General features: G+C 40.5%; 1 protein-coding gene across 4 annotated transcripts in view; it reads right to left on the reverse strand.

Moving 5' to 3' along the window:
* FAM120C (family with sequence similarity 120 member C) overlaps positions 1-24167 on the reverse strand; it is a 109174-nt gene that overhangs the window by 79579 nt on the left and 5428 nt on the right. For 3 of the 4 annotated variants that reach the window (XM_016943768.4, XM_016943772.4, XM_016943770.4), the window contains exons 2-3: positions 5390-5636; positions 3709-3791 (exon numbers count right to left, since the gene is read on the reverse strand). In XM_016943768.4, coding sequence (XP_016799257.2) covers positions 3709-3791; positions 5390-5636 — 330 coding nt within the window. Of the gene's footprint in view, positions 1-3708; positions 3792-5389; positions 5637-17575; positions 20183-24167 lie in introns of those variants that run through there. The other variant, XM_016943771.4, reaches the window with a different exon arrangement.

The following is a 24167-nucleotide window of genomic DNA, read 5'->3' on the forward strand; positions in this document are numbered from 1 at the left end:
TAGCCACAGTGCCCGGCCAAGGATTTTGAATGGAGAAGCGACAGGATCTCAGTTGTTTTTTTTTTTTTAAAGGGTCGCTCTCCTGTTATATTGAGAATAAAATGGAGGTAAGGGGAAGAGTGTAAGTAGAAGACCAATAGTTAGCAAGCTATTATAATAATCCAGGCAAGAAATAATGGTGGCTTGGCCAGGGTAGCAGCAGTGCAAATGTTAAGAAGTAGGTATATTTTTGAAGGGAGAGCTGATGGTATTTGCTGACAAATGAGATGTGGGGTATGGGGGGGGGAAGTCAAGATGACCCCCAAGGATTTTAGCCTGAGAAAATGGAAGGATGGGCTGAGTGCAGTGGCTCACACCTGTAATCCAGCACTTTGGGAGGCCAAGGTGGGCGGATCACTTGAGCTCAGGAGTTTGAGACCAGCCTGGCCAACACGGTGAAACCCTGTCTATACTAAAAATACAAAAATTAGTTGGATGTGGTGGCACACACCTGTAGTCCCAGCTACTCAGGAGGCTGAAGCAGAAGAATCACTTGAATCCAGGAGGTGGAGACTGCAGTGAGCTGAGACTGTGCCACTGCACTCCAGCATGGGCAACACAGCGAGACTCCATCTCAAAAAAAAAAAAAAAAAAAAAAAAAGGGAAGAAAGAAAATGGAAGGATGAAGTTGCCTTCAACAAAAATGAGGAAGGCTGTGGGAGAAACACGTTTAGGGAGAAGATCAGGAATTTCCACTTGAACATATAACTTTGAGATACCTATTGGATATGTAAATGAAAATATTGAATTGGCAGTTAGATATTAAAATCTGGAGTTCAAGGGAGAGGTCAGAGCTGAAGACATAAAACTTAGGAGTCATCAACGGACAGATGGTATTTAAAGTCATTAAGACTATATGAGATCAATCGTATGTGGAGACAGAAAAGAGAAGGGGCCGGGCATGGTGGCTCACGGCTATAATCCCAACACTTTGGGAGGCTGAGGTGGGAAGATCGCTTGAGCACAGGAGTTTAAGACCAGCCTGGGCAACATGGTGAGATCACATCTCTACAAAAAATACAAAAAAAATTAGCCAGCCGTGATGGCATGTGCCTGTAGTCCCAGCTACTTAAGAGGCTGCTGCAGGAGGACCAATTGAGTCCGGAGTTCGAGGCTGTAGTGAGCCATGATCGCCCCACTGCACTCTAGCCTGGGCAACAGAATGAGACCGTGTCTCAAAAACAAACAAACAAACAAATAAAACAAATCAGAAAAGAAAAGAGAAAGGAACCAGGATGGAACTCTGGGCTATTCCACCTTTAACAAGTGGAAAAGACAAGGAAGCAGCAACAGAGACTGGGAAGCGGCAGTCAGCGAGGTAGGAAGGAAATAAGAAGAGAATAGTGTCCTTAAGGCCAAGTGAAAAAAGTGTTCTATGGAAGAATGGGTGAGCATCTGTGTCAAATGCTGCTGACTGGTCAAGTAAAATGAAAACTGACAGCTAGCCACTGGGTTTATTAACTGAGAAGTTATATTGGTGACCCTGTTGAGAGCAATTTCAGCAAATCAATTGAAAAGCAAACAGGGGAAGGGAATAGTAAGCAACTCATGTGTAGCCAAGTCCTTAGAGGAGTTTTCTATAAGAAGAAATATAGAGCAGTAGCTTGGGTGGGGAGAGTGAGGTCAGAGGCTTTTTTTAAAAAAAATAAAGTTGTATTTTTAAACTTCATAGATGCATGCTTACACAATCTGGAAAGAGCCAATGAAAAGAGGAAAATTGATGATGCAGGAGAGAAAGGGGGAGAATTGCTGAACTGATGCTCTTAAGTTGGCCAAAGGAGATGGGAGCTGTGCCTGATAGTCCCAGCTACTCAGGAGGTTTAGGCAGGAGGATTGATCACTTGAGCTATGATTGTGCCACTGCACTCCAGCCTGGGCAGCATAGCAAGACCCTGTCTCTTAAAAAAATTTTTTTTAAATAAATAGAGATGGGACCTAGTATAAGTAGAGGGATTGGCCTTAGATAGGAACATGGACAGGTCATGCACAATTAATAGGAGGCAGGCAGAATATGTGGCCACAGAGGGGATAACACCTTCATATAGGTGAGGTGAAGAGGGGGTAAGAACTCATCGAAGTTTTCTTCCCATTGCTTCCATTTTCTCAGTAAAACAGGAAGTGAGGTCATGAACTGAGAGTGAGCAAATGAGGAGAAAGTATTAGAGGCTTGAGGACAGAGAAGGTATGAAACAGTCATCTAGGAGAATGAAAGAACGAGGGAAATAGAATACAATCACCAACTTATACTACCACCAGAAGTGTATGCGGGTATCAGTCTCACAACAGTCTTTTTTTTTTTTTTTTTTTTTTGAGTCAAGAGTCTCACTCTGTCACCCAGGCTAGAGTGCAGTGGTGCGATCTCGGCTCACTGTAACCTCTGCCTCCTGGGTTCAAGCGATTCTCCTGCCTCAGCCTCCTGAGTGGCTGGGAATACAGGCACGTGCCACCACACCTGGCTAATTTTTGATTACAGGCATGAGCCACCGTGCCCTGGCTGCAACAGTCTTGATAACAGTGGGTAAACTAATTTTTCAATATTTGTTCAACTGTTAAGTTAAAAAAAAAAATTCACAGTGGCCGAGTGTGGTAACTCATTCCTGTAATCCCAGCACTTTGGGAGGCTGAGGTGGGAAGATCACTTGAGATCAAGAGTTCGAGACCAGCCTCGCCAACACAGTGAAACCCTGTCTCTATTAAAAATACAAAAATTAGCTGGGCATGGTGGTACATGCCTGTAATCTCAGCTACTCGGGAGGCTGAGACAGGAGAATTGCCTGAACCTGGGAGGTGGAGGTTGCAGTGAGCTGAGATTGCAACACTGAACTCCAGCCTGGGTGACGGAGTAAGACTTTGCCTCAAAAAAAAAAAAAAAAAGAAAAAAAAAAATGAGCCAGGCCTGTAATCCCAGCTACTTGGGTGGCTGAGGCACGAGAATTGCTTGAACCCAGGAGGTGGAGGTTGCAGTGAGCTGGCTGAGATCGTGCCACTGCATTCCAACCTGGACGACAGAGTGAGACTCTGTCTCAAAAAAAAAAAAAAAAGAAAAATCACACTGATCATTTAATTTACATGTCTGATCAATAGTGAGGTTGAACATCTAGTCATTGTATTTTCTCTCTTGTGAATTTTCTGCTTCTGTCCTTTGTTCATTATTTCATTATTGGGTTATCGGTATATTTCTTTATAGACTTGTATGAATTCTTGAGATATTAAGGGTATTGATCATAACCAAGTTTTTCTTTTTTGTCTTTTTTTTTAGATGGAGTCTCGTTTTGTTGCCCAGGCTGGAGTGCAGTGGCACGATCTTGGCTCACTGCAATCTCTGCCTCCCAGGTTCAAGCGATTCTCCTGTCTTAGCCTCCTGAGTAGCTGGGGTTATAGGCACCTGCCACTACGCTCAGCTAATTTTTGTATTTTTAGTAGAAACGAGGTTTCACCATGTTGGCCAGGCTGGTCTTGCATTCTTAACCTCAGGTGATCTGCCCACCTCGGCCTCCCAAAGTGCTGGGATTACAGGTGTGAGCCACCGCACCTGGCCATAACTAATATTTTTTTCTTTTGTATGTATGTGAAATATTTTAAATCTAATGTAAGATAATTATTCCATCAAAACTCCAATCAAAACCTCATATCCCCTAATCTGTATAGGCAAGAAATAGGAAACATTACCTTAAGTGATGCAAGAGGATGTTCTGGTCCCAAGAGGCTCCAGTGAAAAGCAGCCAGGTCCTCATCTGGGAGGATGTGGTTACCTATAAAGTACATTTGTCATTCATTGCCTGTACAAATGTTTTCTTAGAACCTCCAGGCCATGAAAGGGGTCCTGGGAGAGAAAATGATCAAATAATTCACATAGGTCTATATTCTTAATGTAATACTTACAGTAGTTCTGTGTTGATCACTTAATATGTTTCATGTGCATTTTATGTATCATCTTTATAATGCCTATGGATGGTAGTATTATCATTTACATTTACAGATAAAGAAACTGAGGTTCAGACATGTTTGGTGACTTGGCCCAATGTGGTCTGGCCAATAGGTACACACACCAAGATAAAAAGCTAGGAATGTAACTCCAAAGCCCATGCTATTACTTATCCCCTAAGTCATGTTGCCTTTTATAATAGCAGCCACCAATTACTAACTGCCTAATGAGTGCTGGGCATTTTGTACACTTTATTTCATTTCACTTTACCAATAACATCATGAGGTATTATTATCCGCATTTCACAGATGAGAAAACTGAAACCAGGGAGATGTCACTTCAGTGATTTGCCAATGGCCTAATTCCAAAACTTGTGCTGACTCCACTATATTATCCAAACTCATGTCCTTTGGAATTATAGAGCAAAGGCCATGCCTGAGACAGAATACTAACCTTCATGCGCTAAGTACTTGAAAAACCAATTCAAAACATAATCAACTCTCTGCAATTTACTTTGAAACACATCTTTAAGAGATATATTGGGCCAGGCACGGTGTCTCACGCCTGTAATCCCAGCACTTTGGGAGGCCGAGGCGGGTGGATTGCTTGAGGTCAGGAGTTCAAGACCAGCCTGACCAACGTCGTGAAACCCTGTCTCTACTAAAAATGTAAAAATTAGCTGGGCATGGTGGCGGGTGCCTATAGTCCCAGCTATTCAGGAAGCTGAGGCAGGAGAATCGCTTGAACCCGGGAGGCGGAGATTGCAGTGAGTCGAGATCGTGCCACTGCACTCCAGCCTGGGCGACACAGCGAGACTCTGTCTCAAAAATAAATAAAATAAAATAAGAGACAGATTGATGGATGGGTAAAGGAATGGATAGATATATAAGGCAATTAGAGTAAAATGTTAATGGCAGAATACAGGTGGTGGATATAGGGTTTTTACTGCAAAGCCCTTTTTCAATTTTGCTGTATATTTGGAAATTTTCATAAAAAATATTAGCACAAAAGAAACAAAGAGAAAAACATAATGAACAATTTGTCTTTCCGATCTAAATTGAGACACTGGGGAAGAAATGTTAATGCTCTGTGTGGGGAACCAAAGTTGTCTCGGCCTAATAAAACATTTGGCTTGAGAATACTCTGCATAAAAGAGTTATAAAATGTAGCAAAAGAAGGCGGCTTACAGGAATCTAAATAATGTTCTGGAATAACCTGTAGCAACCCACAAAACAAACATGCTGAGTTTTAGTGTGCTCTACCAAGAAGCCCAAAAACCATGCTGAGTTCTCCCCAGCAGTGTTTAGCGTGAAGACTTTAAGAAGACAAATCTAATGACGACAGGCTAAATCACTCTAGTCCTCATCTCTTAACACCAGAAGAGGAAACTACCAATCACTGCAGTCTTTTCTTTGGATGACCTACCTAGCAGTGCAGCAAATATGGGGAAATTCATCCTCTTCAGGCCCAGCTGCTTGGCTACTTCTTGCATCAGGAACTGGTTGGTAGTGAGGTTCTTCCCATTCCAGCTCAGTTTCAGAGCATGGGAACTGTAGTAAGAGGGAATATTGTAGAGAGCATACTCGGAGTCATGGGCAAGAAGGCCATGGAAGCCATTTTCCCTGAAAAACGCCACCACTTCCAAATGGTGGTCTTCAAGGCTCTGAAAGACCTAGAAGGGAAGAAGAGAACGTGTCATGCCACAGAACCTGATTTGTATTGTTAGAAGGTCAGGAGGTTTAGCAACTAAATTTTATAGTTTGGTGAAATTTGAAATTGTACGTGAGAGAACAGAACATTCTTTTAACATTTTTTACTTTTTTTTTTTTTTTTTTTTAAATACAGAGATGAGATCTCACTATGTTACCCAGGCTGGTCTCGAATTCCTGAGCTTAAGTGATCCTCCCGCCTTGGCCTCCCAAAGTGCTAGGATTACAGGTGTGAGCCACTGTGCCCAACCAGAACAGAATACTCTTAAAAAACAAAACAAAAATGCTCTCCCACTCTACAACTTGATTATTACTGTAAACACAGACAGCGTTTGTGTTTATTCCCCTGGTTTTTTTTTCACTCCTTTCATGAAACTTGCCCTGAGGCTCTTCAAAATTAGAATACTGAAATTAACGAGGTATATATTACTTTTTACGTCAAACAATAACATCAGAGACTTCTGTTAGATAATAAAGCTATTATTTATTGCTCAGTATCTATGTGCTGTACATATTTTATATATATTATCTCATCATTAACCTTAGGTAGGTACATATGGATGAAAAACTTAGACGTAGAAATAGACACAGAAATCTAAGTTTATCTAACTGTTTTCAAAAAGTCTTTGCTTTTTTTCTTAGTAGCACTGTACATCGCAGGGCACCCAAACAGTTGCACTTCCAACAGTGAGAAGTCAGAAACTACACCCCATTTTAGAAATGGGGAAACTAAGGCTACGAGAGATTGGCTGCCCCCAAAGTTGCATAATGGGTGAGTGTGGTAGACAGGATTCAAATCCAGGCTGATCTGACTCCGGAATGCACACTTTCTGTTGTACCACGCTTCTTCCTGGAGATCACTATTTTTTATGTAATAGAGGTAAACTGTTAAGTACTCTTCCTGTACATGCCTCTATTGCTGTACTTGAAGTATACTGAAATTATCTGTATACCGGCTCCACCAAATTAAGTTCCTTGACCATAGAGAGAATTTACCTCTGTATTCCTGGCTCCCACATAAGACCTGGTACGTAATAGTAATAATAATGGCTAACAGATACTGAATATGTACTATGTGCATTAACTCATTTAATACTCACAACAACCTTGGGAGGGCATACCTATTATTACTATCCCCATTTTACACATTGTTAGCCCCAAGGTCATATGGCTAGAAGGAGCAAAGCCCAGATTTTGGCTCTAGAGCCTGTGGACCTTGATAGTTTTTTTCAACTCAACTATCTGTCATTTAAGTTGGAATGGTAGTTTTCTGGAGTTTAACAGGAGTTTCAATGCATTAAACTTTTGCTAGATTATGGAAAAGGAGTCTAGTTACAGTTGCTAGTCATGTCACACACAAGGGGAGAGACACCAGTAAGCAGACAGTGAAGCAAGGTCGATATTTATTTGATATCCAGGCAAAGGAGCCAAAAAGTATTGTAACATATTTATGCCTTAGAGATATGAGTAACTCCAGATGTGTCAGGGTAGGAGTAAAGTTTTATGCTGTCCCCTGGTAATAGTTTCTTCCAGCACACCACTCATACAAGTCATTGGTTGAGCATCCATTTACCTTGTACCAGGGATAGTTACTAAGTGTGATATTTTCTCTCTCTTCATCACAACCTCACCATGCAGGTATTAGAAGCCCCATTTTACAGATGAGGGAACTGAGGCTCAGAAAAGTAAGATGCCATACTCAGAGCTATCGAGCTGGGAAACAGCAACCTGGGTCACATTGACATCAAAGTCTCTAGGTGTCACCAAAGACCCTCTCCACTACAACACCTAATCTTTAGCTGGTCTGAAGCTGATTATGCCACCATTCAAGTGATTTCAACTCCAGAAAGCCAAGGACTAGTGATTTTTAATCAATTTGGTAGCTCTTAAAACACTAGGAATGTATATCACAACCACCTGGAGATCTTTTTCAAAATATACAAACCTGAGCTTCACCTCAGATCTGCTGGAATAACTTATTTCTTGTTTTGTTTTTTGGAAACAGAGTCTTACTCTGTCACCCAGACTGGAGTGCAGTGGCCTGATCTCCGTTCAGTGCAACCTCCATGTCCCAGGTTCAAGCAATTCTCCTGCCTCAGCCTCCTGAGTAGCCAGGGCTACGGGCGCATGCCACCACACCTGGCTAATTTTTGTATTTTTAGTAGAGACGGGGTTTCACCATGTTGGCCAGGCTAGTCTCAAACTCCTGACCCCAGGTGATCCACCGGCCTTGGCCTCCCAAAGTGCTGGGATTACAGGCGTGAGCCACTGTACCCAGCCTGGAACAATGTCTTGAGTGTGATCCAAACACCTACATTTCAAAACAGTTTCCAGTAGGTTCTCATGCACACCTCCAATTAAGAATCACTGAACTAATCCAATTATTCATTTTATCACATAGGCAACTGAGGCCTAGAGGGGATAAATGACCTGACCTAGCTAATTGCAGCCGAACCAAGATTAGAACAAAAGTCTCATGATTCCAGGTATAGGACTTCTTTCACTAAATATTCTGGAGTAGGTAATGAAAAACAATAGAGTAAGAATCTCATGAATTCCTCTCACAATTCCGCAATACCCCTCTCCTAACAGGCTAATTTCCTAACTACCCATTTCCAAGATTACTCCTCCTTCCCTGTCTTTGCTCACTTGGTTTCCCTGCCTAGAATGCCTTACTGCCTCTCTTTCCCAATGTTCTGAATACTTTCCATAGGCCTGCCACCTCTTGGACAAATTCCTTGATAATTCCCCTCCTCTTCACTCTTATAGCACAGAGACAGATGACACAGTCACAGAACTAATTTGACAATACCATCATCTTCAAGTTTTAAGGTCACAGGTTCTATCTTACTCTTTTATCTCCATGGTTCTAACCATGTCCTTCCAACTAGAAAGGACAGAGAACAGGAGTTGATTGGTACAGAATAGTAAAGAAAGGCCTAGTGAGATTGTTAAAAACAAAAACAGCTCTGGCAAATGAGAGGGCACTATCATCTCAGCGTTTAACTTCTACAGCAGATGTAGTGAAGTCACTAGATTGCAAGCTATCCAAGCTCGAGTAGCAAAGTAGTATTAGGTATCAATTAAGTACCTACTATGTACCAGGCACTGTTCCAAACCCCCCCTCACATCCACTAACCTTGCAATAACATCAGGAGGCATTATTATCTTCATTTTAAAGACAAACGATCAATGAGGGTCAGGGGTTAGAGAACTTGACCAAAGTCACATAGCTAAAAAGTGAAGCTAGCCAATAAGCACATGACAAGCTGCTCAACATTATTAGTCATTATAGAAATGCCCATCAAAACCAAAATGAGACACCAGTTAGCACCCACTAGGATGGCTATAATCAAAAAATGGAAAATAATGAGTGTTGGCAAGGATGCAGAGAAATTGGAATCCTCGTAAATTGCTAGTGGGAATGAAAAATGGTGCAGTCACTTTGGAAAGTGGTCTCAGAGGTCCTGAAATGGTTAAACATAGTTATCTCATATGATCCAATGATTCCACTCCTAAGTATATACCCAAGAGAACTGAAAATCTATGTTCACACAAAAACTTGTACATGAAAGTTCACAGCAGGCTTACTCATAATAGCCCAAAAGTGGAAATAACCCAAATGTCTATCAACTGATGAATGAACAAAATGTGGTATATCCATAAAAGGAAATATTATTTGGCAATAAAAAGGAATGAAGTGCGGATTTATGCTACAACATCAATGAACTTTGAAAACAGAATGCTAATGTGAAACAAGCCAGACACAAAAAGCCATATATTGTATGACTTCTTTCATATGAGATGCCCAGAATAGGCAAATCCAAAGAGATGGAAAAATAAATTAGTACTTGCCAGGGATTGTGGGGATGGGGAATAAGACTAGTACGTATTGGTTTACCCTTTGAGGTTATAAAAATCTTCTGGAATTAGTGGTGATAGCTGCACAATGCTATGAATATACTAAAGACCATTAAATTGTATACTTTAAAATGTTGAATTTTATGGTATATGAGTTATACCTCGATTTTTAAAAATTGGAGCTAGGATTCCAATTCAGCTCTGTTTACAAATCCCAAGCTCCCCTAAGGCTTTAAGAACTTTAATAACTTTTTATTATGGAAAATTTTAAATATACAAAGGTAATGAACCCCCATGAAAGCATTACCCACTTTCAATTGTTATCAATGTTAAGTCATTCGTTTCATCTACCTTGCCCCCCTCCTTTTTATGTTGTGTGTGTGTGTGTGTGTGTGTGTGTATGTGTGTATATATACATATATATATATATATATTTATTTTTTTTTTTGAGACAGAGTCTCGCTCTGTTGCCCAGGCTGGAGTGCAGTGGCATGATCTCGGCTCACCGCAACCTTCGCCTCCCAGGTTTAAGCGATCCTCCTGCCTTAGCCCCCCTAGTAGCTGGATTATAGGCACATGCCACCAGGTCCGGCTAATTTTTGTATTTTTAGTAGAGACAGGGTTTCACCATGTTGGTCAGGCTGGTCTCGAACTCCTGGCCTCAGGTGATCCACCTGCCTCAGCCTCCCAAAGTGCTGGGATTAGAGGCGTGAGCCACCGTGCCTGGCCTTTTTATGGTATTTTAATATTTTTTGTTGTGATTGAAAACCACATAAAATTTACCATCTTGACTATTTTTAAGTGTACAGTTCAGCTGTGTTATGGATATTCACACTGTTATACAACGTATCTCCAGAATTTTTTCATCTTGCAAATCTGAAATTCTATATCCATTAAATAACAGCTCCCTTTTCTCCCTCCTCCTAGCTCTTGGTAACCACAATTCTATTTTCTGTCTCTATGAATTTGACTACTTTAGGTACCTCATATAAGCGGAATCATATGGAATTTGTCCTTTTGTGACTGGCTTATTTCACTTAGCATAATGTCCTCAAGTGTTCATCCATATTGTAGCAAGTGACAGGATTTCTTTCCTTTTTAAGGCTGAATAATATTCCATTGTATGCTATACATTTTGTTTATCCATTCATCCATCAACAGACATTTGGGTTGCTTCCAACTCTTGGCTACTGTGAATAGTACTGCTATGAACATGGGTGTGCAAATATCTCTTAGAGATCCTGCTTTCAATTGTTTTAGATATATACTCAGACGTGGAATTGCTGAATTATATGGTAGTTTTATTTTTAATACTTTAAGGAACCTCCATACTGTTTTCCACAGCAGCTGCAGCATTTTACAATCCCACCAACAGTGCATAAGGGTTCCAATTTATCCACATCCTTGTCAACACTTATTTTTTTTGTGTTTTTTTTAACAGTAGCCATCCTAATGAGTGTGAGGTAATATCTCATTGTGGTTTTGATTTGCATTTCTTGGAGGATTAGTGATGTTGAATATCTTTTCATAAGCTATTGACCATTCCTGGCATATCTTAAAGCAAATTCCAGACATCAAATCACTTCACCCATAAATACTTCATTATTTAACTCTCACAGTTACAGTAACAAACACTACCATTATTACACCCAACAAAATTAACAATTTCTTAATATCATAATATCTAGTGCCTATTCTACTTTCTATGATTGTCCCGAAAATGTCTTTCGATGGTTGCTTTGTTCAAATCAGGATTCAAACAGAATCCACATGCTGTATTTCATTGATATGGCTTCTAAGGACCTTAATGTATAGCAGTTCCCCTTCCCTTTATTTATATGCCATTTATTTGTTTAAAAAATCCAGTTTTTAGATTAGAAAAGTAATATAGATTATTTAACAAATGGTGTTGGGATAACTGAAGAGTCATTTCAGGAGAAAAACATGGATCCATACTTCACACTTTAACTAGGATAACCATGAAAATCATAGGCCAGGCACGGTGGCTCATGCCTGTAATCCCGGCACTTTGGGAGACCAAGGCGGGCAGATCACTTGAAGTCAGGAGTTCAAGACCAGCCTGGCCAACATGGTGAAACCCCGTCTCTACTAAAAATACAAAATTTAGCCAGGTATCATGACTGGTGCCTGTAATCCCAGCTACTCGGGGGGCTAAGGCAGGAGATTTGCTTGATCTCAGGAGGTAGCGGTTGTAGTGAGCCAAGACCGCGCCACTGCACTCCAGCCTGGGCGACAGAGCAAGACTACATCTCAAAAAAATAATAATAATAAAAATAAAAAAATAATAAAATACACCATGAGGGAAATTTTGTATAATCTCAGAGTGGGGATAGTTTATGAAGAAATCCAGTAACACCCCCAGAAAATGGTCAATACTCTTGACTATATGAAAATCAAACATTTCCACAGTATGAATGTATAAATGACTGATGAATAAGAAAAAAAAAAATCAAACATTTCTGCTTGGGAAAAACCAATGTAAGTAAGCTCAAAAGACAAATGACAATCGCAAAAAAATTTGCAACTTACAGTGCAGAGGACTAATTTCCTTAATAGAGAAGGGAAAAAACCTAACAATGTAAGAGAACATTTCACAAAAAAGGAAACAAACAGATTTTAAGCATATAAAAAGATGATCAAACTCACTGGTGATAAGAGAAATAAAAATTAAAATAATACTGAAACATGATGTTTCATGTATAAGATTAGCAAATAATGTATTGGTGAAGGAAACAGGCACTTGCAAACATTCCTGGTAGAGGTATAATGGTAGAATCTCTAGGGAGAGCGATTTGGCAAGACCTTTCAAAATTACAAATGTGCATACCCTTTGCCCCAGCAATTCTCCTTTCAGGGATTTATCTTTTAGATATGTAAAGCACTTGGAACAACAATGAAAGTGCCTAAGTGTGAGCAACTCCTTTGCAAACACAAAATATTTACTGGAGCATTATTTGTAATAGGTGAAGACTGGAAACAACCTAATTAATTGCCCATCAATAAGGGACGAGTTAAGTAAATCATAATGTATACGTACAATGGAATAGTGTAAAACCATAAAAAGTAATGACAAAACTCTATCTATACACATAGAAAAATCACCAAGATATGGTAAATGGTAAGTGCAAGGTACAGAACATTATGCATAGTATGCTGTTTTTAAAAGGTATTTTTTGTGTAGAATATGTATATATGTAAAATGTGCACATATATATAAAATGTATATTTATTTGCTTTTATATCCATAGTATCTCTGAAAGAATACACAACGAACTGATAATATTGGTCCCCTCCAGGGAGGAGAACCTAGTGACTGGGAAAGGGGTGGAATATTTTTTATCATATATCCTTTTGTATCTTTTGAATTTTTGTACCATGAATTATAAGTTAATCAAAAGATAAAATTGCAGCTGAATAAAAGCAGAACATATTCAGGGAAAAAAAAAAGCAAACAATATGGCAGTGTGTAGAATGAAAACAGTCCTTTTACTCTCATTCCTTGGAAGTAATCGCTGTTCTAAGCCCCACCCCTGAAGAGTCTCATTCAGTAGGTCTAGGGTCAGGCTGGAAATCTGTTTTTTAACAAGAACCCCAGATGATTTCATGATGAAGCAAGTTTAAAAAACACTTATCTAGTCAGATCACACAACATGGCAATTTATTCCTAGCAAAATACAATCTGCATTCAATCCTGACAGGGCAAAGAGCCAACAATGACCGTCAGAATAGTGAGCACTCTGGCTCAATTTACACATTTATCATCACTGTTACCACCTGTAAGCGCCTGGCCCAAATCGGTCCAGTTTAGTCGTTAACCTTGCAATTTTCCAGGAGAGTAAAATGATTTAGGAGAGATTCAACTATAACATAACCAAACAACTGATCAGAAAAAACAGCAAATTTGAGTTTTAAAGCGAGAGTTGAGATTCTGAACGACTATCTATAGCTTTTAATTGCTGGTTCACCATTCAGTTCAGTGAATAGGGGTTGAGGGCCTACTAAGTGCCAGGATGCAGACAGCACAAAGCAAGACACTTAACTTGTGAGAAGTGATGGAGCACAGGGTACCATGGGAACACAGAGTAAAGGCACCTCAACAGTCAGTGGGGTGATGGTTTTTGAGAGGAAGTGACACCTGTTTATAGAACTCAGGGGAGGCCGGGTGTGGTGGCTCATGCCTGTAATCCCAGCACTTTGGGAGGCCAAGGCAGGCAGAACACAAAGTCAGGAGTTTGAAACCAGCCTGGCCAATATGGTGAAACCGTCTCTATTTAAAAAAAAAAAAAAATTAGCCGGGTGTGGTGGCAGGTGCCTGTAGTACCAGCTACTCAGGAGGCTGAGGCAGGAGGATCGCTTGAACCCAGGAGGTGGAGGTTGCAGTGAGCTGAGATCGCGCCACTGCACTCCAGCCTGGGCGACAGAGCGAGACTCCGTCTCAAAAAAAAAAAAAAAAAAAAAAAAAAAGAAAACCTCAGGGGAAAAAAGCTCTCTGAGAAGACGTGTCTCATTTCCAACCACAGGTAGTCTAAAGAAGTGGCTTGCAAACTGTGCTTCCCCAAACCAGAATTTTGGTAGGTGGAGACCGGACCAAATAACTAAAGAGGATTGGTGTTTCTACTTTTTAAAATTTTTATTTTTTGAGGGTATCATTTTGTCACCAAGGCTGGAATGCAGTGGTGGGATCACGGCTCACTGCAGCCTCAACCTCCCGAGCTCAAGCAACCCTGCCACTGCAGCCTCCCAAATAGCTGGGACTACAGGTGTGCACCGCCATGCCTGGTTAATTTTTGATTTTGTGTAGAGACAGGTCTTGCTATGTTGCCCAGGCTGGTCTCAAACTCCTGGACACAAGCAATCTTCTTACCTTGGCTTCTCAAAGTGCTGGGATTACAGGCATGAGCCACTGCACCTGGCCTGGTGTTCCTAACTTTCTCTTCAACCTGAGCTCATAGTCACCATTTTATGTATTATATACTGCGGCTCTTTCAGAAATATTTGAAGAGTATTTGATATTAAAAACCACCAGAAGTATTATTCACTAGAATGTAAGCTTCAAGAAGGCTGAGGATTTTAAAAATCTGTTTTGTTCACTGCTGTTATCTCCAGTACATAGACCACTCACACGGAGTAGGCAACCAATGAACTGTTTCAACTTTCAACCAATAGGTACTGAACCAGGCACTAATATACGCCAGGCACCAATCTAGGTATGGAGACACAGCAGTAACAAGAGCCAAGAGTCTTTGACCTCATGGAACTAACTGTAGTGATTAACATTTCAAGATAGACACTGGGCTAGGCATATTTCATTTATCCTTCTAACTCTGTAAAATGGGTATTAGATCATTCATCCCCCTCCCTCTCCTTTATTTAAACAGAGAAAACAGAAGCTTGGAAAACTTAAGTAACTTGCCCCAAATAACACAGCTAGCAATATGGCAGTACTTGGATTTGAACCAATTAGGTCTGACTTTAAAATAATGCTCTTTCAGGGCTGGACATGGTGGCTCATGCCTGTAATCCCAGCACTTTGTGAGGCAGAGGGAGAAGCAGGGGGATCGCCTGAGCCGAGGATTCCAGCCTGGGCAACACAGTGAGATCCCATCTCTACCAAATATTGTTTAAAAAATTAGCCAGGCATGATCGTACATGCCTGTGGTCCCAGCTACTCAGGAGGCTAAGGTGGGAAGATCGCTTGAGCCCAGGAGGTTGAGGCTGCAGTGAGCCGAGATCATCATCAGTGGCACACCAGTCTGAGCAACAGAGTGAGACCCTGTCTTTAAAAAAACAAATGGTCTTTCCATTAAGTACATTGTTTCTCAAATAAAGGAAACTGGAAAAGTGGGCATAAAGTAATCTGAGATCAACTCACAAGTAATACAATAAACACAAGGGCATAAAAAAAATAACTAGATTGTAAGCCCATTAGTGGCAGAATTATGTTAGCACTCTGCCTGGACCATAAAAAGAGTATAATAAATGCTTGTTAAAGTAACTTCAAACTAGAGGCAATACTGCTTCCTGACCTCTGCGGTACTTGACTTCCTCCAGCTTGTCCCATATTCCCTCAAGCCCCTCTACCATGCTAAATACACCAAACTAGTGACTAACTCGGGCTGAGTTCTGTGGTCTATCTTCACTACCTGTTCTCACCAAGGCAAAAAGAAATCAGAGATAGTAAGGAAGTATCACCTTATAAGAAGATTCGAGGGCGGGATGGATTATGTATAAGTCTGGTTCAGCAATAGAAATATAGATGATTTACATTTCAGCTGGAACTCTAACTACTAAATAATTACAGACTGAAACTACTGTTGATGCAAATATGCATCACTACATTGTGGAGTTCACCAACCAACCATTAAGAGACCAGACTGATAATCACAAAGCTAAAGAATAATGTATTAAAAGAATAGCAGCAATTAGGAACCACAGTTACTTCAAGGAAACATTGATAAAGTGGCCTTCCCTCTCAACTGTAGGAATTTCAATTATCTACAGGCACATACGTGGTAGTCTTTGCCATGAAATACGGCAGTCAAGCTAGAGGTAGTAGAATACTGATCCAGTGTTCAGTACACACTATTAAGGTACTAATTTTAATTTGCGAGTACCCAATTTTAGTACTTTTTTCTCTTTTCTGAGATGGAGTTTTGCTCTTGTTGCCCAGGCTGGAGTGCAATGACGTGGTCTTGGCTCACTTCAACCTCCACCTCTGGGTTCAAGCAATCCTCCTGCCTCAGCCTCCCAAAGTAGCTGGGATTACAGGCGCCCACCACCACGCCCAGCTAATTTTTGTATTTCTAGTAGAGAGTTTCACCATGTTGGCCAGGCTGGTCTCGAACTCCTGACCTCAGGTGATCCATCCGCCTTGGCCTCCCCAAGTGCTAGGATTACAGGCGTGAGCTACCGCGCCCGGCCCAATTTTAGTACTCTTAATTACTCTTAGGCTGCCAGAAGCCAGCCCATTTCTGCAGATGAAATCTTCTGTCACATTTAAGAACAAAAGGGAAAACTTGGATTTTTAAAAAACCTGTTGTGTGTCAACCATGGGCTGGAAACTGTACTTTAGATACTAACTTTTGTTATCAGTATATACAGCAGGAGCTTTGGCATCCAGTGAACCTATGATCAAAGTTTGTGGGGACAAGTCACTTAGCTTCTTCATCTGTAAAATGGAGATTTACTTAATTCCTACCCAATTCTAAGACTTACAATTTATAATATAATAGCTGGCACAGACTGAAAAAGTAGCTATGAAAGTCTGTTTTGCAGAGATGAAGTCTGTGGTATGTACTACTGTCTGAAGGTCCTCAGAAATAATTTGAGACAAGTAGATACCAGAGTAGGCATTTGTTTAGCCCAAAGCAAATCTTCACGACTGAAAAGTCAGAGGTATCATGAAAAGTATTCTTAGGAGAAAGAGAGCGAGAATCCAAGGGAACCTCTGGGTTACCTCAGAAAGGAGGACGGGAACTGCAGAGAAGACAATGATCACAAGAAATTTCTAAGAGTCTTTGAACTAGGGACTGTAAATGCTTACAGGGATGGGCAGCTAACATGAATGAAGGGGTTGAGTAAAGAAAAATTAACTTCCAAAAATGTAATATTTGGCCAGGCATGGTGGGTAATCCCAGCACTTTGGGAGGCTGAGGCAGGAGGATTGCTTGAGGCCAGGAGTTTGAGATCAGCCTGGGCAACCTAGCAAGACCCTGTCTCTAAAACAAACAAACAAAACAAAACCTTAAAAATTATCTGGGTGTGGGTGGCACATGCCAGTAGTCCTAGCTACTGGGGAGGCTGAGGTGGAAGGTTTGAGCCCAGGAGTTCAAGGTTATAGTGAGCCATGTTCACACCACTGCACTCCAACCTGGGCAACACAGCAAGACCCTGTGTTTAAAAATAAAAAACACACACACACAAATGTATTTTTATTTAAGCTGTGGGTGTTTATACATGCAAAATACTGGAGTTTACATTTTACATTAAAGACATAAGTGAAAAACTAGAAAATTTATCATTACACTTTTTTTTTGTTTATTCTCCTTTGACTTGGAACTGGTGGCCTGACACATTTATGTGCCAAGAGGTCAATGTTAGGTCTTATATTTTTGTTACAACATGCAGTACAGAATTGAGCCTTGAATGCTTTCACTTCAAGTGACTAATTTGATCCTATTTCATAATGGAAAACAGCTGTTTAGAAATGTAGGCATTTCCAAACACAGAAGTTTGGCATAGTGTTTTTTATATTTCGGTAACTACTTCCGAGGTATTTGTAGAATTCGGCATTTCAATGACATCATGCTTCATTTTCAGTACCATGGCACAGTAATTCAGAATCTCCATTGTAGCTCTTCTTTCATACTCTAAACACTGAGAAAGGCTAATTGAACAATATTAGTTCATTTTCATCAAATATGTCAGGGAACCTTTTCTGGAATTCAACAGACAACTCCACAACTGTGGGAATGTAATTCAGGCCATCACTTTCAATTCTTGGAAACCAATTTCAGCAAAGGAAAGTCAGCCAGTTTATCTCTTGCCAAATGAGTTTCCCAAAGGCATAATTTTGCTAGGAACAAGCAAGTACAACCATACATTTGTGAAGGTATTTCTGAACAATGCTGTTTTTATTCATAGTGTCTAGATGAGTTGTAAAATCAACCAAACAAGCCAAATATTTTATTTCAATCTCTGCGGGTGTGGTGAATGCCCTTTGGATGCCAAATCATTTTTTTCAGCATCTTGAGTACCATGTTCAACTAAGCCAATCAACCTCCATGTAATAGGGCAGATTTCCATAACATGCACCTAATAATTCACCAAGCAAAGTATTCAACTGTGGTGCAAACCACAATGTTAATTACTAGTTCCTGATCTGACTGATTCATTTTGAAGCTTTTAGCAGAAATAGCTTTAAGTTTAGGTGCCTGGAAAGTGTTTCTGCTTCAAATTGTTTCTTGGGTCCAACAGTTCTTAACACTATTGCAGAAGCACAATCTGTAGCCATACTTACTAATTTTGACCAATTGTTATTAAAAATCTCAAGACTTTTCTCATCACACAAAATCCAGGTATTTCCAGATGTACCTGTGATGAGTCCAAGAGTCAGGTTACATCAAATTCTTAACACATAAATCATACCTAAGTGCAGTGGCTCTCGAACTTTAGCATGTATCAGAATCAGCTGGAGGGCTTGTTGAAATGGATCCATAAGCTCCCCCACCTTTCCCGCCAGTTTCTGATTCTGTAGGTCCGATGGGGTAGGGGACTGAGAATGTGTATTTCCAACATGTTTCCAGATGGTACAATGCTGTTGGTCTAGGACCATACTTTGAGAACCACTGGCTACGTATACAGCTAAATGTATAGCTATGTGGATGGAGTTTTTAATCTGTTGTAACCAGCTGCCATGTAAATCTCCAAAAATAATTTAACTTTTTGACTAAATCTGGCCCAAGAATGTTTAGCCATCGATGTTTGACATCCTGAACAAAAGTATTTCCTACCTTTGCAAATGCTTGTTTATAACATAATTTCTGTTGTATTCAATAAACACTTTTAGAAAACTACTGCATAAAAAAGGCTTTCAACCCCTGGCAGTTTTTTCATTTAATACATAATTGCCTTTTGTGGCATCACTTATTTTATCTGTATCTAGAAATATAGCCTGTTGAAATTCCAAGTACATTTTTAAGTTCATTTCAGCATTCATCATTTTTGTATAATGATATTTCTTTTTTTTGAGACGGAGTTTCGCTCTTATTGCCCAGGCTGGAGTGCAATGGTGCAATCTCGGCTCACCACAACCTCTGCCTCCCAGGTTCAAGTGATTCTCCTGCCTCAGCCTCTCGAGTAGCTGGGATTACAGGCATGCGCCACCACGCCCGGCTAATTTTGTATTTTTAGTAGAGACAGGGTTTCTCCATGTTGGTCAGCCTGGTCTCGAACTTCCGACCTCAGGTGATCCGCCCGCCTCGGCCTCCCAAAGTGCTGGGATTACAGGCGTGAGCCACCGCGCCCGGCTGTATACTGATATTTCTTACAATGGTTTACTTTTAAATGGTATCTTAAATTGTAGTCTTTCAACAGACACATTTTATTTAGACGTATATGAAAATTCATCAATTCCACAAAGAAATAGGCTCTCCTGTTCAAATACGTGAACTTCTTCCATAAAAAAGATTTTTTTCACTTTGCACAGATGTATGAGAAATATTTCATATTCATCAAAAATATTATTTAAAAAGAACAAGCACAACAATCAATGGTGTTTCAGTTATCTATTTCTGTGTAACAAAGTAGCCCCCAAACTTAGTGGCTTAAAACAACATTTATTATCTCATAGTATCTGTAGGCATGGCTTAGCTGGGTCCTCTGGCTCAAGGTCTCCTACAGGCTTCAATCAAGGTGCCAGCCAGGGCTGCAGTCATCTCAAGGCTCGCCTGGGGAAGGATCCGCTTCCAAGCTCACTCACGTACGTGGCTGTTGGCAGCAATTCAGTTCCTTGCAGGCTGTAGTTGGACTGAGGGCCTCAGTTCCTCACTGAGTGTTGGTTGGAGGCTTCCCTCAGTTTCTTTTCCTGTGGGCCTCTCCATAGGGCAGCTCACAACATGGCAGCTTGCTTCATCAGAGTGATCAAGCAAGAAGAGCCAGAGAGAAAGAGAGAGAGAGTGCAAACAAGATGGAAGTCACAGTTTTTTATAACCTAATCTTGGAAGTGACATCCCATCACTTTTGTTGTAGTCTGCTCATCAGAAGCAAGCCACTAGGTCCAGCCCACAAACGGGGGGGACGGGAGGAGATTACAAAAGGGTGTGAATACCAGGAGGTGGGACTCATTGGGAGCCACTGTAGAAGATGTCTACCATGAATGACAAGTGGCACTTCATCATTGTGGCAGGGAGACACCATGGAGCTGTAGAGACCAATAAATGAAGACCATGTGGTTCACCAAAAGGGGTCAACCAGTATTGCCAGAGGATCTGATATTTCAGGAGTAGTTGGAAAGAGACTTTTTTGCAACATTTCTCAATTTTTAAAAGTTGGCAACAAATTCGAACTTGTTAAAAAAGAAGTGTATTCATATAATGCAAGTTAAATGACAGCAGGAAATGATAATCATTCAATTCATTCAACTAGATGATGCCTTAATATTCAGTCCAAGTGCATTATTTGATTTCAGATCCTGGTGAACACTATTGATCAATGAAAATAAACGAAGTTCTTTCAAAAAGAAAAGGAAAAAAATGTGTGGGCCAATGCAAAAATACATGCATGGGCCACATAAGGCCTACGGGCTGCCAGTTTGCCATCTTTGCCATAACCTTTGTAATTTCCTCATGTGATACAGATGAACGGGCAAGGGTTTTGCTTCTGGTATGCAAATCCTGGTTTCTGCCACTTCTACTGGTTATGTCCCTGGGCCTAATGACAAGGGCCGGAGAAATGATCCTGGGGACTTATACCGTAAGTATTTTCTTACTTGTCTCCTCTACTAGACTATGAGCTCCTGGAAGGGTAGGGTACCATGCTTTGTACCCCTGACTTCAACACTCCTTATCTCACTTCCCTACTTCATTTTCTCCACAGCATTTCCTATGTCACAAAACATATTTTGCCTATTTATCTTGTTTGTTATTTTCTCCATTAGAATACAAGTTTCATGAGGTCAGAAATCTGTTTTATTCACTGCTGTATCCTCACAATCTTGAACTTTGCCTGGCACACAGTCCAATACATTGGCTGAGTAAATTAATTCCGTTGTTCATAGTACTTAGCACAGTGTCTGGCACAGAACAGGTGCTCAAAAATATTAACTGAACTGAAAAGCATTGTCCTGATAAGAAAAATGGGGTAAAATTAGGCTAGATAATGGTGGGCAGATCATGAAGGCATGCCATGGCATGCCATGCTAAGCTTAAAGCATGAGAGTGAGGTGATCAATGTCCAACCTACTAGGTGCACAAGATATTTTATAATTTTTTAAAAAATATATACAGGGTCTTAACTCCGTCGCCCAGGCTGCAGTGCATTGGTGCGATCTCAGCTCACTGCAACCTCAACCTCTCAGGCTCAAGCAATCCTCCTGCCTCAGCCTCCCAAGTAGCTGGGACTACAGGTGCGCACCACCATGCCCCGCTACAAGATATTTTAGTCAATATAATAGTAGCTGGCATTTATATGGCATTTACTACATGCCATATGATGTTCCAAGCATATTACTTAAATCATTTAACACTCACAGCAAAATTTGTGATGTAGGTATTATTGTTAAACTGAGGCACAGAGCAAGTAACTTGCCTAAGCTTACATAATGAGTACTTAGAAGAATAGGGATCTAAACCCAGGCAGTCTGGCTCCAAGGCCTGTGTTGTCAGCCATTATGCTACACAAACTAAATATAGGAAAAAATGTTCTAGAAAAAGTTATTAAAATATAACTATAAAAATGCAATTATACTGTTTTGAGATATGTTAAAGATGAAGGATTTTGGTGTCAAATATCTTTAGGTCCAAATCTTGGTCCAACCATGTTCTAGCAGTGTATCCTTGGGCCAGTAACTACACTGAGCCTGTTTAGTTTTTTGTTTTTTAGCTATAAAAAGTAGAGATTTAGGCCAGGCGTGGTGGCTCACGCCTGTAATCCCAGCGCTTTGGGTGGCTGATGCAGGTGGATCACCTGAGGTCAGGAGTTCGAAACCAGTCTGGCCAACACGGTGAAACCCCGTCTCTACTAAAAATACAAAAATTAGCTGGGTGTAGTGGCACGCACCTGCAGTCCCAGCTACTTGGGAGGCTGAGGCAGGAGAATTGCTTGAACCCAGGAGGTGGAGGTTGTAGTGAGGCAAGATCATGCCACTGTACTCCAATCTGGGCCACAGAGCAAGACTCTGTCTCAAAAAAAAAAAAAAGAGAGATTTAATCTGTCATAGGAGTAGAGGAAAAAATAGAGATTAATATCTCTCCTGTTGGGTGGTTGTGAGGATTAAATGAATATTGGTGAGGTACCTCGCCCATGTGGTAGCTATTATTACTACCATCAAAGGGGAATATATTCTATAAGTGCATTGCTAAGCAGCTACAAAACTTCTGAGTAACAGGAGTTTGGCAATTCAGTTTGCAATCTGAGTTTATTTAGATGGAATTAACATATAACATTGTATAGCACTGATTCTAAATTCTTCATCTGACCTGTAAAGCCCTCTGTAGTGATTCAGTCAGTAAAGGCAAATCAACCAATCTCTCTCACGGCAAACATTATTTTATATATGTCAAGTCCTAGAGCAAATCTCCGCCCTCTTGGAACTCATTTAAAAGATAATTATGCGATATGAAAATACTATGAAAGAGAAAAAAATATGAGAGAGGTAAGAACAGAGTACTCTGGTAGTAAAGGGAAGGCTTCATCTACCACAGCTGACAGAGGCTGGCTAGGAAAGATTCTATAGGATAACTTTTGAGCAGGAATAAGGGGGAATTTGCTATGCAAAGGTCAAGATAAACATAAGAAAAATACTATGAGAGAGGACACGGTATGTCTAGGAAACTAAGAAAATATAGAATGGTTGGAACAGGGGTGGCCAGAGGTGAGCACCAGGTAAGTCTGGAGAGAGTTTGGGATCAGATTGTGAAGGGCGCTGTCTGCCATGCTGAGAAGTTTGGACTCGGTAGGGTGGGCAAATACACCTTTGGGCATATAACAGAGTCAGCTTCTGTTTCAGAATGGTGTCTCTGGCAGCAATATGGCAGATGGAGTCCAGAGAGTGTTATGATAAAGGAACAAGTTGACACTGTCTTCCTGGTTCAGGTAAGAAAAATTTTGGCAGCCTGAACTAAAGCAATGGGGGTGGAAACAGACAGAAGTAGCTGGACTCAGGAGACATTTCTGACGTAGAACTCAAAGGATCCGATGACCAAGTAAATGTGGGAAGTGACAGGAGAGTGAAGAATTGAGGACTCCACGGCTTCTGGCTTGAAACTGATGAAAGACACCATTCATAGAAAAAGAGAGTACCAGAAGTGAAACAAGTTTTGGGGAAACATAATGAGTTCCATTTTGGGTATTTTTTAGTTTAAGTGACCTAAAAGACATCAAGTAGTAGAGAGCTGAAAAGATGTGTTGAAAGCTCATGAGAGAGGTTGAGGGTAGAGACAGAGCAATAGGAATCATCAGAATTTAATTAATACTTAAAGCCACAATAATGGATGAGATTGCTCAGGAAACAAAAGCAGAAGAATATGACTAAGACAGAAGCCTTGAGGGCACCAACATTTAAAGAAGCAGGCAGAAGAGGAATAAGGAAAAGAGAAGAAAGAACTAGAGGGTTACAAGGAGAATCAGAAGTGAGCTGAATTATGAAATCCAAGGAAGATAGTTCAAGAATAGGATGGCTTGATATTAATGATCTTAAAGAGGACCAAGAAAGGCTAAGAATGGAAATGCATGTGGCAGCTTCAGAGTGGTGACATCAGATATAAAGTAGCACTAGGCTAGGGAATGGGAATTAATACAATCTGCTTCTTTAAGAATAATGGTGAATAGGGAAGAAAGGAGATAAAGATAATGGCTCGAAGGAATTAGAAAATAAAGGGGAAGTTTTTGTTTTT

Source organism: Pan troglodytes, chromosome X (genome assembly GCF_028858775.2).
Source record: "Pan troglodytes isolate AG18354 chromosome X, NHGRI_mPanTro3-v2.0_pri, whole genome shotgun sequence".
NCBI classification, from domain to species: Eukaryota; Metazoa; Chordata; class Mammalia; order Primates; family Hominidae; genus Pan; species Pan troglodytes.